Source organism: Stenella coeruleoalba, assembly GCF_951394435.1.
Source record: "Stenella coeruleoalba genome assembly, chromosome: 6".
NCBI classification, from domain to species: domain Eukaryota; kingdom Metazoa; phylum Chordata; class Mammalia; order Artiodactyla; family Delphinidae; genus Stenella; species Stenella coeruleoalba.
In genome coordinates this window covers 12,603,080-12,622,270 of record NC_137151.1, presented here as the reverse complement: position 1 = coordinate 12,622,270, position 19,191 = coordinate 12,603,080, and the positions used below count along the sequence as shown (strand labels likewise).

Genomic DNA, 19,191 nt, shown 5'->3' with positions numbered 1-19,191 from the left:
CTTGGTGAGCTGGGATTTGAACCCAGTTCCTAGGAACCTGAAATCATGTTCTTTCTTCTATGGTAATTTGATTTCCAAGAAGACAGGGAGGAAAAGGTTGATGGCTTTCTTTTTACTATTTGGAGTCAAGAAGAGGAGAGATTTTGCTTTTAGGATTGGACTTAGAAAGACGAAGGTAACACACTCATGTGCCAGGTCCTAAGGAAGCAGGCATGTCCCAAACTTTATCTCATTTATTCCAGGGGCTTCCAAAAACTGTGTGGATTTCTCAGCATAGTCAACAGCAGGTTTTTCTGAGGGCGGAAAATGGCTCCAGAAAACAGCCATTGCTGCATACTGTTGTTGGCAGGAGGAGCTCTAACCAAGACAAGGTGGTCTTTTTGTTTGTATTTTTGTGGGGGTTTTTTTGCGGTACGTGGGCCTCTCACTGCTGTGGCCTCTCCCGTTGCGGAGCTCAGGCTCCAGACGCGCAGGCTCAGCGGCCATGGCTCACGGGCCCAGCCGCTCCGCGGCATGTGGGATCTTCCCGGACCGGGGCACGAACCCGTGTCCCCTGCATCGGCAGGCGGACTCCCAACCACTGCGCCACCAGGGAGGCCCGACAAGGTGGTTTTTAATGCCAAGAGGCAACCTGTACTTGCCTCAGGGAAGCATGCTAGGCTCCACATGTGTTTGAGAACTTCCACCAATGAGTCCAGCTCAGATGCCTTGTCTGCCCAGCTCCATGCCAGGCTGTGGGGAGCCCACAGGTACCCAGCCACCCGTGACTGGAGGGCCCTCCATGCAGCCTGCATCTTGGGACTCCTACATTTGGACAGGCAAGAACAGTGGGGGAGTGTAGGGTAGCAGGGCCTGGGAGGGAGCAGAGCTAGAGGCTGGCTGGGGAAGACTTTGAGATCAGCCTTGGCCTTTGCCCTACCTTAAGTTGTCAGGCACAGGGAACATGAAGGGCGTTCCAAGCTGAGGGGACAACCCACAGAGGCACAGAGGTGGGGAACAGTGTTCCCAAACGATGTTCCCACATGGCGACAATAGGACCTACTTGCAGGCTTGTGACGAGGCGGAGGGTTCACACGTGTAACGCCTGGCACACAGCGGGTGCGGAGTCAGTGTTGGTAGACCGCCTGACCACAGCGGTGTCAGGAAGACCCGTGGAGTGTTCAGGGGTCAGAGGACACCCGTGGGCCTGCGTTGGGGCGCGGGGAGGGGAGCAGTGGGCTACGAGGCTGGGGCTGGCTTGTGGAAGGCCTTGTGTGGTGGCTGAGGGCTGTGAGGGGCCAGAGGACATGGTCAGAGGGGACACTTCTGGACTGAGGGACGGAGCTGCAGCCACAGCTGCACTTTCTGGGCCATATGCAAAGCCCAGGTGCTGAACGACCCCCAGGGCAGGCCGCAGTCCTTTGAGGCACCTACTCCAAGGGCCCCTGGGGGCCGCCAGATGGGCGTTTTGCTTGTGGATGCTGATGGCAGTGAACTGGGCGAGATGCTCACTGTTGGGTGAGCATTGGCTGTTTTCCTCGAGAAGCGGGCATTGCTGGGCCAGAGACTAGGAGCCCACAGGGAGCCGAGGAAAGGCCCCGGGCCGGGATTCAGGGCCTCCTTGTGCTCCAGCCGTACCCTTACCTGGCAGATCGCTGAGCCTCAGTTTCCTCACCTGCTCCGTGAGGAGCTTGGCCAAGATGCTCTCCGAGGCCCCGCTCAACCCTCCGGGGACCCCACCTGACCCCCCCCCACCTTCCTCCCCGCAGGTGCCCATCTGCAGTGACCAGCCAGAAGCCAAACGCGCCGTCTTGGAGCTGGCGCAGGCCATGGGCTTCACCCCCGTGGACATGGGGTCCCTGGCCTCGGCCCGGGAGGTGGAGGCCATGCCCCTGCGCCTCCTCCCAGGCTGGAAGGTGCCTGCTCTCCTGGCCCTGGGGCTCTTCGTCTTCTTCTACACCTACAACTTCATCCGGGATGTGCTGCAGCCCTACCTGCAGGAGGGCAAGAACAAGTTCTACCAGCTGCCCGTGTCCGTGGTCAACACGACGCTGCCCTGCGTGGCCTATGTGCTGCTGTCGCTGGTGTACCTGCCCGGCGTGGTGGCGGCGGCCCTGCAGCTGCGCCGCGGCACCAAGTACCGCCGCTTCCCCGACTGGCTGGACCACTGGCTGCAGCACCGCAAGCAGATGGGGCTGCTCAGCTTCTTCTGCGCCGCCCTGCACGCGCTCTACAGCTTCTGCCTGCCGCTGCGCCGCTCCCACCGCTACGAGCTGGTCAACCAGGCCGTCAAGCAGGTACGGTGCCAATCACAGCGCCGGGGTGGGGGCGCCCGTGGGTGCAGCCCGCCAGTTGTCACCTGCCGATCCTGCCCGGACTGGATCACGCCCACATCCTGCTGTCCGAGGTTTGGCGTATCAGCGAACAGAACGTGAAAAGCGCTCTGCCCCCAAGCCAGGGAGACTTAAGTGCAGCTGTGAGTTACAGAGGGTACGTAGAAGGTAGCGAAGTGCTAAGGAGGAAGATCAAGCGGGGGGTGGGGGGTGCAGTATTAAAGGGTGGTGAGGGAGGCCTGGCTGAGCGGGGGACATGTGAGCCCAGGTCGGAAGGACAGGAGGACAGGAGCTGTCTGGCACCTTTGAGGATCGGCAAGGAGGCCCTCTTGGTGGAGCCAGGGGACGGGGTGGTGGGCGGGGCCTGGGAGGCGGAAGCCACACCAGAGAAGCCTTAAAGGCTGAGGAAGGGCTTGGGCCTTAGACTTGAAGCCGAGCAAAGGTTTTGAGTAGAGGAGTGATGCGCCGTCTGGGGTTTTAACTGGCTCACTCTGCTGCTAGATGGAGAACAGACAATCAAAGATCAAACGCACATGCTGGGAAACCAGTTAGGAGGCAGTGCAGGAACCCAGATGAGAGGCCACGGAGGCTTGGAGTGGGCTGGGAGCAGCAGAGAGACAAGAAGGTGTTGAAGGCGTATTCTGAAGCCAGGGTACACAGAACTGCTGTAATAGACATGGGGTTCATGAGGTGGTGGAGGACGACTCTGGGTTTTCAGCCTGAGCACCTGGAGGGATGGAGTTGCCATCCCCTGAGACGGGAAAGGCTGCAGGAGCATGTGGGTTTTTTGGTTTTTTTGCGGTACGCGGGCCTCTCACTGTTGTGGCCTCTCCCGTTGCGGAGCACAGGCTCCGGACGCGCAGGCTCAGCGGCCATGGCTCACGGGCCCAGCCGCTCCGCGGCATGTGGGATCTTCCCGGACCGGGGCACGAACCTGCGTCCCCTGGATCGGCAGGCGGACTCTCAACCGCTGCGCCACCAGGGAAGCCCAGCATGTGTATTTTGAGGGGGTGGAAGGGCACAGTAATTATTCATTTAGGAAAGCCGTAGGGTGCTCTTTTGCCAGCGGGATTCCTGGGAATGGAGGGCCTTCGGGTCAAGCCAGGTGGTATCGCAGGCAGCAGCCCCTGGCACCTGTACCCACAGAAATAGTCCCCCCAGATGCTTCCTCCGGGTTCACAAGCTCACGGGGCCTGATTCTGAGTCCCAAGCTCAGGTCTGCAAGCAACCCTGCCTTTATTTTCCCCGACCTGCTAATTCCACCTCTAGCCCTCAGCCTCTGGCCTGGTGCGAGGGTCCTACCCACTCCAGGACACTCAGCCGCCCAATGAGACACTTCTCTTCTACCCCTGGTTCCAGCTGCCGTTTTGTTCTTGCTTGGGAAGCAGGGATCTTACTGAGGCTGGGCCCTCCCCAGGTGCCCCCACCATGCGGCCATCCCCTCGGAGGCCTGACCACTTCCCAGAGCAGAGCCAGGAGGCAAGGCTGGGCCACTTCCTGGGAATCACAGACCTCAGTCCCTGTTCACTCTAGTTCCTGCTTCCTTGCTGGCAGCTCCTCAAATGCCCTTGTCATTCCCCGCCCACGGACACCTGGCACCATTCCATCTGTAGGCTTGGGCTTTCATAAGAGAAAGGAGGAACCCCAGACTTCAGGCAAAGCAGCAAGACACCTGCTGGAAATGAGAGAGGAAGGGAAAAAATAATAGTCACTAACGCTTAAAAAGCGCTTAGTGTGTTCCAGGTACCATCTAAGAGCTTTACATACCCAGTGTGAATTCATTGAACTCTTATCCCTATAAGGCAGGTGCTGTACTACCTTATTTTACAGATGATAAAACTGAGGCACAGAGAGGTTAAGTAACTTGGTCAAAGTCACTCAGCCAGTAAGTGGCTGAGCTGGGATCCAGGTCCAGCCAATCTCCTCCAAATCCGTGTTCATGCCCGTACTGCTTTCTACGGGGAAAACAAGTCCAAATTAACAGTTGAATGAATGATCCCGGAACTCATTCATTCTCTGAGTTCTACTCTACCGGGCCCTGAGGCCACGGGATGAAATCAGACAGTCTCGTCCCTCACCTCAGCTGGCGTGGGGTGGCGTGGAGGCCTGCAGGCCAGAGCCCTAGACTCTTGTCCTCCAGCATCACTGACTGGAACAAAGAGCTTGACCTTAATAAGCAAGTCACAACCCCTCTTTGGTCCTCAGGGCCCTGGTGTAGATGGAGGTCTCACCCAGTGCTAATGTTTTTTGATGCTCTTTCATGATATTTTCTTACTCCTAAGAAGAGTCAGCCTGCTGGGCAGGAAGCTCTGCGTGGCTCCTCGGAGAGTGGAGCAATGTTTGCTGCCCAGGAGGTGGGGGGTGTTTCAGGCAGTGGATGGGGAAGAAGGTAACGCCCCTTCCCCATTAGAGCACAAGGCAAAACTCCTGCCCTCTCCTCCCCGTGCCCACCCTCTGACTGCCATTCTCCAAATTCTCCACCCTGTCAAGGCTCTCCTTGATATTACGTTAATATCGTTTTGCCGTGATGCAAATACCAGGGCACATTGAGGCCCGTGTGAGGTAATTTTCCCTGAGTTCCAAAGCCCTGTAAGGCTGCAGGCCCCCGTGGAGGTTGCCAGGCAACCATCGCTCCCACAGGACGGGATCAGAGACACACAGCAAGGCCTGTCAGGCAAAGGGGCTGAACCTTGTTCTGCAGAGTTCTGGAGGGCAGAGCCAGGGCTGATGCGGCTTGTCAGGGAGGGGCGTGGAAATGGGGGGGAGGGATTAACAGAGCAGAGCAGCCCAGAAGAGGGGTGGGCGGCCAAAAAGTACATCAATGGTGCCTTAGAACGCATGTCAAGATCAAAATCCGAAATCAAATAAGGATCAAAGAAAGTGTTTTACCCACACACTGTGTTCTCCGCCCTGTCACCCCAAATCTAGTCCAGGCTGTCGGAGAGAACCGTCTAAATCTCACGTCTGAGCCTCCTGCCCTTGGGCCCTTCAGCTTCGAGCTTGCAACCTACAGGGAAAGGAAACCCCAAACGGGGATGGCAGCGTTCCATCTCTTGTTGACGAGCGCTGTCCTGGTCGTGCTCGAGGCAGCCGGCTTGATTAGCTCTGAACATGAGAGCATCAGTAGGGGAGTGGAGAGCTGTTTCTCCCACGTCCCAGTTTGCCGTCTGTGACGCCGGTCGCTGGGGAGCCCTGAGAACAGCACTGTAGTTCAGTCAGTGGGGTGAGACTCCCACAGGCTACCGAAGGTGGTCGGGAGCCAGACGCTTATGCAGGTACCTCATCCCACCCCTTCCCAGTGTCGCGGCTGAGTGGAAATATTAGAGGAAAAGACAAGACATTTTGCAAGCAGATGTGGTGTGTGTAATCGTCCAAGCTCTGACTTGGGACATTAACTTCCTGATCTTACCAAAATGCAGAAGGGAGCGACTAATGAAGTATATTTGAAGGACAAACAACTTACAACTCGGGGATGACCCACTGAGCGGCCGTCGTTAGTGCAGGGAAGGTAAGAGTTAGCCTTCTCTGGGCTCAGTTACCTGGGAGACCCCCCTGCCCCCTGCAGGGTACCGTCGGCCCCGCCTTTCTCGTTAGTGCTGACATTTGCTTGGCACACAGCAAAATCACAGGATTTTAGACGTGACCTCTTCCAGCTCTGTCAGTGGAGAAGCGGAGGCCCAGAGATGGAGCTGCCCAGAGTCTCACAGGACTCAAGGTCAGGGTGAGACTCCTGGTCCTTTTGTGGCTTAAAGGCACCAGGGAGAGCCAGCCTGCCCTGAAATAGAACAGAGGCCCTCGTTTCTCTCAAACTGCAGGAAAAGTACCCAGTGGATGGCATTTTCTCAGTTCCTTTCAACGTTCTCTCATAAGCTTTTCAACCATTTTTGCTCAGACCACTAGATTCATTTTTAATATTTTACCTTCTAACTGCACTTGGGTTATTTTTTTCCTGCTGAAATAGTTTCTCAAAAACCTGTATGAGTCACTCTGTTTTGCAAAGCAGAGACCTCCTTACTAAAGCCTAGTCATGTATCCTAATGGAAATGCTGTTCCTTGTTGTGTGGGTAGAACTGAAGCAGCAGCGTTTCCTGGTGTTTCTCAGAAAACATCTTGACGTCCAGGAACTCTGCAATGTGGTCTAGTTCGGAAATGATGGTTCTGACAGAAGGATCTTGATAAAAGCTCTTCCTCGTGTGCACGGTACGAGTGAGCGTTGGCCAGGCTGTGGGGGAAAGGTGGGGCTGAGGTGCAAGGGGTCTCTGAGTGGAGAGGGAGGGGGTGGAAACCTCTGGGCCTGCAGGGACTCCCCCATTGGTGCGTGCCTGGGGCTCACTGGGGGATTCCAGAACTCTGGGAGGGCAGGTATCTTTGCTCTCTGCAGCCCAGGGCCTGGCACACAGTAGGTGCTTATGAAGCCCCTACTGTGTGCTGGGTGCTTCGTAAGTGCTCATGGGCCTGCTTGGCGAATGGCTGTCGGCCTCTGTTGCCTGGCAGTGGTTGACTCAAAGCTACATTCCTCAGACAGAAATGGGGAGCTGGGTGGGAAGATGGGAGCTGGGGGCTCGTTAGGAAATGTTGAGGGGTTTGGCGTATGTGTGTCTGGAATATGAGCCAGTGACAGGGGCAGCTTGGGGGACCAAGGATCCAGGGTGAGACAGGCTGAAGGTAGCAGAGGCAGCAGCCTGTCTGGCGGAAGGGATTCTGAGTTAAGAGAGCGCCTCCTCCCTGCTGGGGATTTGGGCACCAGAAAACCTTGTGAGATGGTCATATTTGAAGGTTCTCTATGTCTTGTCAAATTCTCTGGCTCCTTACGCTTGGATCGTGACTGTTCTGATCGACTGGCCCCAGACTGATTTGTGAAAGCCGTGGGGAGGGAGGAGCCTTGTCTTCCGAGCCAGCTGCCTGGGTCCTGATCTCAGCTCTGCCATCTCCTAAGCTGTGTGTGACCGTGGAAAGGTTACTGGATCTCTGTGCCTCATTTCCCTCATCTGGAAAATGGGGACAACAGTGACCTCTGCCTCACGGGGTTGCTGTAAGGCTCAGGTGAGCTGATACCTGAGAAGCGCTTAAACCAGAGGCAGACACATGTTACACGGAGTGGAAATTGGGAACGTTGGTCGTTACTGCGTTTTTCCCGTCCTAAATTCCTTGCTCGCCCAAATCCCAGGGCATCGACCTTGGCCACAGTGTTCATGGTTTCCTTTCCATCCACACCAGGTCTTGACCAATAAAAGTCACCTCTGGATCGAGGAGGAAGTCTGGCGGATGGAGATCTACCTGTCCCTGGGAGTGCTCGCCCTCGGCACGCTGTCCCTGCTGGCTGTCACCTCACTGCCATCCATCGCAAACTCACTCAACTGGAGGGAGTTCAGCTTTGTTCAGGTAAAGTAGTTCTGTCTCTGCTGGTGAGCCTCGGCGTGGCCCTGGCCCTGCCTCTCCCGTGCAAGCACCTTCCCACCCACGCGCCACCTGGGCTTTCGTAATCTGTGCAACAGAACCGCCCAGTCAGGTGCCCGCGCCTCCCCACGCCTGGCAGGCTCACCCACGTCTCCTGGTAAAGGGGCTGCCTGGGACGAGCTCATCCTCGTGACACCGGGAGATGCCAGATTTAGGCATGTGTAAAATTCAGACAGCAGAATGCTGAACCCTGGACTACACATTCTCAGTATCTACAATTCTTGGGCTTCCCAAACAAATCCCATAATACGTAGTCCCTGGACGTGTCGCTGATCTGTCTGGGCCGTCAGTGAGCCCTTGGATGAGCCGAACTGCCCAGCCAGCACCCTCCGCTGAACCCGGCCCTGTTGTTTCCTTTAACCTCTGGATTCATGCAGGGTGGATGGGAGGTGAGATTAGGGCCTTCAGTTTATAGGAAATAAAATACAGCATTTCCCAAAGGACACCATTCATATTAAAAAGGACACATAGAGTCAAATAAATCTGGGAGGGCTTCCCTGGTGGCGCAGTGGTTGGGAGTCCGCCTGCCGATGCAGGGGACACGGGTTCGTGCCCTGGTCTGGGAAGATCCCACATGCCGCGGAGCGGCTGGGCCCGTGAGCCATGGCTGCTGAGCCTGCGCGTCCGGAGCCTGTGCTCCGCAACGGGAGAGGCCACAACAGTGAGAGGCCCGCGCACCGCAAAAAATAAAAAATAAAATAAATAAAATAAATCTGGGAAAAGATTTGCTTCCCGCTCAGCGAGTCACAATGCACTTTGGCACATCAAGTACTGTCTACAGCAAGCAAACCTTGTTAAGCAGACTTATTTCGGTATTGGCGTCCTCCCCCCCACCCCCATTTTTCTTTCACTGTCTACACTCCACAGAACACACTTTGGAAGATGCTACTAGTGGCAAAGGTTCTTTATGCATTTATTCACTCAGTGTTTATTGAACACATACTGCATGCCCAGCGTCATGCTAGACCTGGGATGCAAGAGGGAACGAGACAGGTATAGCCACGCTTTAATTATAAGGACCACTGGGGCAGGGACGTTTTTTACATTCCTTTGGCATCTCCCACTGTTCTCCACACACAGCACGTGCTCAGCCCCCAGGTGCTGGCGGATTAACTCGTCCCCTCCATTGATGGGTGCTGACTGATGGTTCTGCCATCCATATGGTATCAGGGCAGGGAACAGATATCACACCCATCCCCGACGTCAACAAAAAATCTGTCCCATATCTTCTCTGTGCAGCAAGGACACAGGACGGGATTCCAAGAGGGACACCAACAGGGCAGTGCTCTTATGTAATCCAATTAATTATCCCTCATTGGGGATGCATGCGTACCCTAGAACAAACAGAGTTGTGGGTTTGGGGGGTTTTTTTTAAGTGTGTCTGTTTCTGAATCTCACTGGCTCTGCTCATCTCGGAAGGTCTCTGGAGGTGTGCTCAGGCCTGACACATGCCGGCAAAAGGGGGAAGAAAGAATTTTATTTATCGGCCACTAATCCTCACGTGTCGCACACCCAAATCTGGGATTTTCGTGTTCCTGCCTGGAGTATGCTGGGGTGCATAGTTTATCCACAACTAAAACAGACTGCAGTTCGCTCCGCTCACCGGAAAGTTGCTCCCTTAAGCAGCTGTAGATTACAAGCTCCAGCTCCAGCTGCCAGAGAAAGCCGGAGAATTTGGTTTTGTTAGCAAAAGCTGACTGGGATTCAGCAGCTGTTCTACTTTACATACTGAGGAGTCGAAATACAAATAGGAAAGTCCTTATGCTGCTGCAAGAAGAGGGATGTGGAAAGCCGAGAGATGGGTAGAAAGACAGGGGTTTACATAAGGAAATCAAATGCCCACATTCTGTCCACAAATGCTCTATCTCCCTGGAGTGCTGATACAGAGGAGGAACCGGCACATCCCAGCTCTGTAACCATTAGCAGATCACGTGCGCTCCCCGAGCCTCACTTTACGCTCTTGTAAAATGGAGTTAGTTCCCTACAGATGTGTTGTGAGCCACTGTGCAAGATTACGTGTAAAAGAAACATACAAAGTAATTTGCTGTGATTCTTGGGGCATGTAGCCACATTTCCATGATCTCTGACTAAGCCACCCATTTCTGAGTCAGTAGGAGGCAGCAAGAGACAGGCAAGAGACTCCCACCCAGAGCCGCAGAATGGTCCGGGGCAGTGTTTGCAAACTGCAGTTGACACTTGTTGGTGGGTTATGAAATCAATTTTTGTGGACCACAACAAGCTTTTTTTTTTTTTTTTTTTTGCGATACGCGGGCCTCTCACTGTTGTGGCCTCTCCCGTTGCGGAGCACAGGCTCGGGACGCGCAGGCTCAGCAGCCATGGCTCACGGGCCCAGCCGCTCCGCGGTATGTGGGGTCTTCCCAGACCGGGGCACGAACCCGTGTCCCCTGCATCGGCAGGCAGACTCTCAACCACTGCGCCACCAGGGAAGCCCACAACAAGCTTTTCAAACATGAAATAGAGTAGAATGTCTCCAAAAATGTCAGAGTTCTTTACATGTTCTAAGCACAGACATTTTTTCAGTTGTATCAATTCAGTAGTTATATTACATATGTGGGCATACTTCACTGTGTACTGGGCAGTAATGAAAATGTGATTCTTAATGGGAGCCGCCATCGAAAAGTTTGAAGTCACGGAGCTCTTGGAGAAATGCAGATACCCTTGACCTGTGGACTCAGATGCCCGGGGTCGGCTCTGGAGTCTATTTTTATAGGCTCCTTGGGTGACTTAAGTGCATGTGATGCAGTAGGTGACAATCTCTGGGGTGGGGGACGCAGGCTGTGGAGCCAGCAGACCTGGGTTTCAGTCCCAAGACCACCACTTACCAGCCCTGCACCACTAGACAGTTCCTAGCGTCTCCAAGCATCTGCATCCTGACCTGTCTGTATCCACCTCCTGTAGTCGTTGGGAGGATTTGTGCTGATGACATGTATACATGCACCCAATAGTGGCTGTACAGGTTTTGAGGTGAGCTGCAACCTTCTCCTGTAAGGTGAGCGCTGCTTTAGAACAAGGAGCTACCTGGACCCCATTTCCTTTCCCAGCCACGAATGACTGCGACAGGTCACCAGTACTTAGAAAGTGGCTGTGGAGACACCGTGGTTCTCAGTGGGCCTGGCCTGACCCCTGGGTCTGTAATGATTTATTGAGCTAGAAAGCCATCAAAACAGGGTGTGGATTCCACAGCCGTGACTTGTGCTTGCGTGTATCCTTTTGTTCCTGAGGCTGTTTTCGAAGTTTTTAATTTGGGGTTTTGTTTGTCTGGGTGTTTTTGTTCCTACTGTTTTGGTTTGCTTTCGGCTGTGCTAACTGCTCCTAATTAAGCCAGTTAAACATTCTTAGGTTGCCAAATACCCGGGTCGGTGCAGCTCCCCTGGACAGAGAAATCAGTGTTCGGCTCTTAGCACCTTCGGTTCTGCCCCATCGTTAGAGGAGCTTCCTGGGGCCTTGCCCACTCCTGCCACCTGCCTGAGATAATAACAGAGCCCTGTGCTGACTCCAGCTTTGTGAGCAATTGTCCAAAGCCCCTTCCCGCCACGGTAATGGATCACCACCAGCGGCCAACAACAACCTGGCTGTCTCTGTTTTGCTAACAAGCTTACATATAATAAAAATGGCCCTAGCTTGTTGTGGGCGTTATGAATTGCCCCGTGAGGATGCCTCCCTTTCTTTTGGCTTCCTTTGACTGTTATGGGATTTTAAAAATTGTTCCCAAGGAGAGAGAGTTTTAGGGAAACAAACTTGCTGGAATCACCCAGGCTTCCCATTGGGATTGGAAAGTCAGAAGGCCCTTTGTTACTGGCTGGTCTTTGGGGCCTCCTGCCATCTGGAATCACACGGGATTCTGGATGGCAAAGGGAAGCAGATATATGGGCAGGAGAAGGTCTTCATACTCTCCCAGGGCAGGTCTTGTTTGCCCAGCACAGTCCATCGCTCTCCAGATTAGGGCAGGGGACAGTGGTGAACATGGGCCAAACACTGGAGCCCCAGGGCAGGTCACTGAGGGAGGTGCTAAGGCCTTTCTGGGGCCACCAGGACTCAGTTCCCAGGCCTGGGTGGCTTCTCACTGCTGCAGCATCTGGGAGAGCTTCACGATGCAGAGTGTGAGCCCATTCAGGCCCTCAATGGGTCTTTGTCTAAGGAACAGAAAGGACCGGGTCCACCCCAGTCAAATAGCCTGGGCAGAGGGACCCTGAAGACTTCTCAACCTGAAGTTAGAAGGGCTCAGGTGATAAGAGTCTCCTAAATTAGTGGTTCTTAGTCCTGTCTGCATGTCAGCATCATCTCTGAGCTTATAGAAGCTACCATGCCTGAGCTCCACCGCTATCCAATTTAATCCGATTTTCTGGGACCGGGGCCTGGGCATTAAGATTTTCCCCATGCTCCCCAGATGATTTTACCACGTAGCCAGATTTGAAAACCACGCCTCAGGCCGCTATACTCTCAGGGGTAAAAAGGCACGTCCCAGCCATCTCAGCAAAGCCCAGTAAATTCACCTGAGTGAGGGGAGCAACAGTTTGGGACTTGGAAGCTGGTGGGGGAATAACAAGGTGGTTGTCAGGCTAGTTCAAGATTTATTCCTGATGGTCAATGCTGGGGCCTTTCCTCCCCTCAATTTTTTTTAATTTTTATTTTTTTATGGTACGCGGGCCTCTCACTGTTGTGGCCTCTCCCGTTGCGGAGCACAGGCTCCAGACGCGCAGGCTCAGTGGCCATGGCTCACGGGCCCAGCCGCTCCGCGGCACGTGGGATCTTCCCGGACCGGGGCACGAGCCCACATCCCCTGCATCGGCAGGCGGACTCTCAACCACTGCGCCACCAGGGAAGCTCCCCAATTTTTTTTTTATTGTGGTAAAGTAACATAACAAAAGTTATCACCTTAACCGTTTTGAAGTGTGCGGTTCAGTAATATTAAGTATATTCACTTTGTCGTGCAACCATCACCACCATCTATCTCCAGAGCTCTTTTCATCTTGCAGAACTGAAACTCTGTCCCCGTTAAACACTAACTCCCCATTCCTCTCTTCTCCCAGCCTCTGGCAATTACCATTCTACATTCTGGGCCAGTGATTTCTACTACCTCATACAGGCACCTTATATAAGTGGAATTATCCAGTACTTGTCTTCTTGTGACTGGCCTACTTCACTTAGCATGATGTCCTCAAAGTTCATCCATACTGTAGCCTGTGACAGAAGTTTATTCTTATTTAAGGCTGAATAGTATTCCATTGTATAGAGATACTACATTTTGCTTATCTGTCTGTCAGTGGACACTGGGGTTGCTTCTACATTTGAGCTATTATGAATAATGCTGCTGTGGACATGGGTGTATAAATAACTCTTCAAGACCCTGCTTTCAGTTATTTGGGGTGTATGCCAGAAGTGGGATTGCGGGAGCACACGGTGATTGTATTTTTAATTCACTGAGGATCCTCCATTACCATTTTCCATAGTAGCGGCACCCTTCTACATCCCCACTAGCAGTGCATAAGGGTTTTAATTTCTCCACATCTGCGCCAACACTTGTTTTCTTAACAGTAGCCATCCTAATGGGTGTGAAGTGATTTTGATTTGCATTTCCCTAACGATGAGCGATGTTGAGCATCTCTCCATGTGCTTCTTGGCCGTTCATATATCTTCTTTGGAGAAATTTCTATTCAAGTCCTTTGCCTATTTTTGAATTGGGTTGTTTGTTTTTGTCGTTGTTGAATTTAAGAGTTCTCTATACAGTCTGGATATTAATCCCAAATATTTTCTCAATGCTGGGGACTTTTTTAACCCCAGTCTTCATTTTCAATAGATCAGAACTTAGAAAAAGTTGGTGTAGTTCAGAAGTTGCTACGAGATTTGGAATTTTGATAGACACGACTGGAGGTGACAAGGATTTGGTTACACGTGACTCACAGTCAAAGAGGCTTCCATTTGGGGGCTGACCGTTTGCACATGACACGTGAAGTAGCCGTGGATAGGAGCATGGAGCCAACCATGGCCTTTCCCAACAGGCTGTGCTGAGCCAGGAAGTTGTTAAGGATGTAATAAACATATCCTTAAGTGGTCACAAAGCCAAAGAGAACCAGAGATGGCTAGGAAGGATAGAGACTGGGGATCTTTTGCCAGCGAGCATTTTGTTTAGGGTCAAAAATGTTATACTTGTGAACCTGTCTGTGAACTTGTCTGTATAGCCATTATTATTTTTAGTAAAAGCATTACAAACAATTCTTCTGAACCACGTTCTTCCACTTACTGAGGTTCACCACCCTGGTGTTTATACTGGAGAAGGTGTAAGCAGCAAAGCGACCCTCATGCTAGGGAGGAGTGAGAATGAGACATGGTAGCAGAATCAGACCCACTGAGAGCCGTGTCTGGGGGGAGTGCAAACAAGACAGTGTCCCCCAGCCAAGCCCCTGGATTGATGCTGACAAGCTGGGCTGGAAGGAAATCCAGGAGGCCTGATTACAGTTTCTCTGTGGAAAGCTCAAAACCAACCCGTAAAGAGCACCCTGAGGCATCGTCATGCTGCCACGTTTCAATTAAACCCTTGCCGTGTCTCGTTGGAGAAAATGCGGATGTGTTCATCGCCTGATGGGTCACTGCTCTCTTCATTCCTTGTGTAATAAACACAGGTCTCTCCCGCCCGGAATCTCTCGGTGTCCTGTGCCCCTCCTCTCGACCCTCCACGAAGTCCTAACCCTGGCTGCCCTCTGCTCTGCACCACCGCCTGCCGGGTCTGGGGGCTGGAGAATGCTGCATCTATACAGCACTTTCCCTACAATTCTGACTTTACTTTTGTAATCACTTCCTTCTCACTGAGACTAATTAAGCAACTTGCTGAGGGTCACAGTGTCAGTTGAGACTAGCGCCAACAGTAGAATCCGGAAGGCATCATTTGTAGTTTGCAAGAAGCCCTACGTGCAAAAGCTTCCCAGAGGCTAGAGTTACAGATCATCACTTCCTGGCTATTTTCACATCACACTTCCCATAGAAAGTCATGATTGTATAGCACTTGGGGTGACAAGGAGCTGCTCATGGCTGGAAGTGACCCACAAAAGCCCACACCTGGCTCAAGGGGCAAGATGCTCTGCCGCTCAACGGCTTGCACCATTTCCATTTGGATCTGTGACGGTCTTGATCTCCCCAGCATCACTAATCTCCTTCCGGGCAGGAGAGTAATCCTGGCGGGGTTTGTACCTGGGGTGTTCATAGCTCAGAGCATGGGCAGGAGGTGAGGGACCGGCACCCACAGAAAGCATCTTTGTGATGCTGTGGGCTTGATATACAGCGTCAGGACAACTAGCCTGCAAGCCCTTGTGAGTCACCTTCACTATTGGTGCCAAATCCATGTGCCAAGTAAATTTTTCCTTTGTGTTTATTTATTTATTTATTTATTTTTTGCAGTACTCGGGCCTCTCACTGTTGTGGCCCCTCCCGCTGCGGAGCACAGGCTCCGGACGCGCAGGCTCAGCGGCCATGGCTCACGGTCCCAGCCGCTCCGCGGCATGTGGGATCCTCCCAGACCGGGGCACGAACCCGCGTCCCCTGCATCGGCAGGCGGACTCTCAACCACTGCGCCACCAGGGAAGCCCCTTTGTGTTTATCTTTAAACCAACTTAAGATCCACTCACTTTTTACCTGGCTGTATCTTGTGCCAAATATTATCTGTGAAATTATGATTTTGATATGCTAGCAGACACATGACTCTGCACACATGAAAAGATACACAAAACGAGTAACATGTTTTTAAACTTCTTTAAATTTAATTCCACCTTAAGTCCTCTGGCAGCCACCAGAGTTATGAATAATACAGTTTGGAGAAAAGCATTGGGTTTTTTTGTTTCTGTTTTTTAATACATTTATTTATTTTTGGCTGCGTTGGGTCTTTGTTGCTGCGTGCGGGCTTTCTCTAGTTGCGGCGAGCGGGGGCTACGCTTCATTGCGGTGCGGGGGCTTCTCATTGCGGTGGCTTCTCTTGTTGCGGAGCACGGGCTCTAGACGCGCGGGCTCAGTAGTTGTGGTACGAGGGCTTAGTAGCTGTGGCACACAGGCTCAGTTGCTCCGTGGCATGTGGGATCCTCCCGGACCAGGGCTCGAACCCGTGTCCCCTGCATTGGCAGGCGGACTCTCAACCACTGCGCCACCAGGGAAGTCCCCAAGCATTGTTATTTTATAGCATTCTTATGAATCAATGAGTCCTTATATACTTTGACGTATGAGCATTGTTCTCTTGGGGAAACTGAGGCTCAGAGAGTTTAGACAGTAATAAGATCACACAGAGAGTGAGTGACGGGGCTGGGATTTGAACACAGAGCCCCACTAAAGCTGCCCTCCTTGCTTCCCCTCTGCCAGATAAGCAGACGAGCCATTGGTAGGATCGCTGTGTCCGTCCTCACCCTGGCCCTCATTCTAGCCTTCTTTTCTCCGGCAGTCCACTCTGGGCTTTGTGGGCCTGGTTCTGAGCACCCTGCATACGCTCACCTACGGCTGGACCCGCGCCTTCGAGGAGAGTCGCTACAAGTTCTACCTGCCCCCCACCTTCACACTAACCCTGCTGGTGCCCTGTGTTGTCATCCTGGCCAAAGGCCTGTTTCTCCTGCCCTGCTTCAGCCGCAGACTCTCCAGGATCCGGAGGGGCTGGGAGAAGGATGGCGCCGTCAAGTTCACGCTGCCAGTGGACTGCGCCCTGGCCCAGAAGACAAGCCATGTGTGAGGTGCCTGACACAGGCACCTGCCAGACACAGGCAGGACAGTGCCCAGAGTCTCTCAGGACTTCTCGCCTTGATCATGCAGGACAGCAGAATTACACACGGATTGGTGGGTTGAGGTCTGAATTCCTGGGACGTGTGTGGTAATATTCAGAATGACACACCTGTGTGTGAGATGTATGTCCATATGTATTTCATATATATAACAGGATTTGCAATTATACTTACTTAGCTAAAAAGTTGAGTCCCTGAGATTTCAACCTGTAGATTTAAAAGCAAGTGTCAGATGTTAGGAGAACAGCAGCTCACACTACTGTGACATTGACAGAGAGATGCACAGACTTTTTGCACAGAAAAGGCAGTGAGAGGCTTGCACTTTGGTGGCTTCCATCCATTTGTGCACCTCCCCGCCTGCCCCTTTTTGCTACTTTCCCAAGGCTTTTGCAGAACTGGGGCTCCAAGGTGGCAGGACAGACAGGAGCTCTGCCTGGAGCCCAATTTGGGTGCACAGGGCTGACGAGTCACCAGTGAGCAGCGGGTGCAGCTCCTTCTTTGGCTGCAGCAGGAGGCCAGGCGGGATTGAGGGCACTGGGGGTGAGCCTGTGTCTGTCCTGGGTGCCACCTGAAGGTCCATCCTTTGCCAGGTTGGGGGATCGGAAGGGGGAGGGATTGGAGCTGAGCGTGCTCCCCCTAATTCTCCCGGAGCTGGGAGATGTTTTCCTGAAAGTCGGAAGTCACCACGGCAGCTGCAAATTGATCCTCCTGTGGGAGTGTTGAAGTCACCTCCTTGCCAGAACCACTAATGAACCCTGTCTTGAGAAAAAGTGTAATTTCTTTCCTTCCTTTAAGTTGGTGATGCCCGTTCTTTAAACCGCTGTGCCTTCTCACCTTGTAAATCATTAGTTTGAATGTCTCCCAGGAAGGCCTAGAGCAGACCCTTTAAAAGTTGGTTCAGGGGGAGGGGAAAACAAGACCCAGAGCGCTGAGCGTGACAGCCCCGCCCTTCTTGGGACCCCATCCAGAGGGCTGAAGGATGGTTTGTCCTCACTGAACCGGTCCTGTGGAAGGACACTGGGGACCTCTTCAAATACCTTCTGCTGCTACCGGGCAGAGAGCCTGCCTTCCAAGCACCCTGAAAACTACACTGGCTCCAAGTTCCTCCTAATGCAGGGTTATGTTTCAAAACAGCTGGAAGGGTCTTTTCCTTCAAAGCCACAAATCTGAAACCCTGCTGCTCCAAAGCACAAGAGGCTGCAGGACGTGTATCCTTGAATCACATGCCATCCCTCACTGATTCCTACTGAAACTCTTTCTATTTCCCCTGTAGAGAGAATCAGCTGTTCTCGGCTGGGCCCCCAGCCCATGGCAGAATCAGGATGATGTGTCATCTTTGAACACAGAGGGGTGCGGCCCTGATGGAGGACATCAGTGAGACGTACCCAGGATGGGGGTGTTGGTCACGCTTATGTTCTTAGGTCTCCTGGGCCAGAGGGCATCTTAGGATGGAATAGAGTCAGCTGGCAAAAGCTGACCCAAGAGCGCCACAGGAGAGGATGCTCCTGCCTCCCCACAGAGACTGCACTAGCTCATGGCTGTGAAGCGCATTAGGGTCCTTTAGCGAAAAGGGAAAAGAGCCAAGTGCAAGCATATCTCATTGGGCCAGTGACTGATGGAGGCGAGGCAATGCAGGCAAAGCTGCCTGCTTCCTGCAGATGTGTTCCATCTGCAGCTCAAAGGCTGAGCGGCACAAGCTTGCCTCCCAGATGGGCCCTGATGGAGTGGCAGCCTTGGCCTCAGAGAGGCTTGCTGGAAAGGAAGCAGGGAGAACATGGGCAGCTGGGACCCACCAAGGATTATCAAGCCCGGTCGGTATTGGCTGCCCTTTTTCTCTGGCCCTCCCCAGGCCCAGGATGTTTCCTTATACCAAAGATGCTGACACAGAGCCAAGTTTAATGTGCTCCCTTCCCTTCCCCGCCCACCCCCTGCCGCAGGTGCTCCTCAGGCGGGGACAGGTGCAGCAGAGGACCTGGCCACCCCCAAACTGGACAATCAGCTCGTGAGAGGCAGGGTGGGCTGTGTGCTTGGCCTTGACCTGGTGTCTGCTGCTGTCCCCTACCTCATCAGGCAGCTGGCAACAGCACCCCCATGAGAGCAAGTCACTCCCTTACAGCCTGGGACATTCTATGTGCCTCTGGGTACAAAAGTGCCTGAACCAAAGTGCTCTGGAAACCCTAAATGCCATGGTCTGAGGTTGAACATTTAAAATCTATGCTACTGGAACTGTTTGTGTATTTTGTTTTTACCTTGTAGAGCTTGTCGGAGAAGCAGCGAAAATAAACACCTAACTTCCCGTGAGTTTCAGGCTTTTATTTCTGTTGCACTGATCACCCGCCCATTCATTCGTTCGTTGGCCTGGTGAGCCTCCTGATCGGCGTTTGCTCTGAGTCAGGCAGCGTGCAAAGTGAGCACAGAGTGATCTGGGCTAGAGCTCACCTGAGGAAGGGACATGCAGACCCGCAGAGACAAGGCCAGTAAGGATATGGACGAGATCCAGGTGATGAAGTGCCAAGATATGTGAAAGGAGTACCAGGAAGGCTTCCTGGAGGGAGCAGTGTCTGTGCTGTGGTCTGAAGGCTGTGGCTTTAATGTAGGTTACAGCAGCAGTGCCTCTCAAACTGTCATGCGCACAGGAGTTGCATAAGGAT

At 53.0% G+C, this 19,191-nt stretch overlaps 1 protein-coding gene across 1 annotated transcript in view; it reads left to right on the top strand.

Moving 5' to 3' along the window:
* The window catches only part of STEAP3 (STEAP3 metalloreductase), a 40,408-nt gene extending 21,650 nt beyond the window's left edge, over nt 1–18,758 (top strand). Inside the window, exons 3-5 of the mRNA XM_079924430.1 lie at nt 1,749–2,276; nt 7,530–7,694; nt 16,210–18,758. Coding sequence (XP_079780556.1) covers nt 1,749–2,276; nt 7,530–7,694; nt 16,210–16,491 — 975 coding nt within the window. The 3' untranslated portion in view covers nt 16,492–18,758. The remainder of the gene's footprint in view (nt 1–1,748; nt 2,277–7,529; nt 7,695–16,209) is intronic.
* The last annotated feature ends 433 nt before the right edge of the window (nt 18,759–19,191 follow it).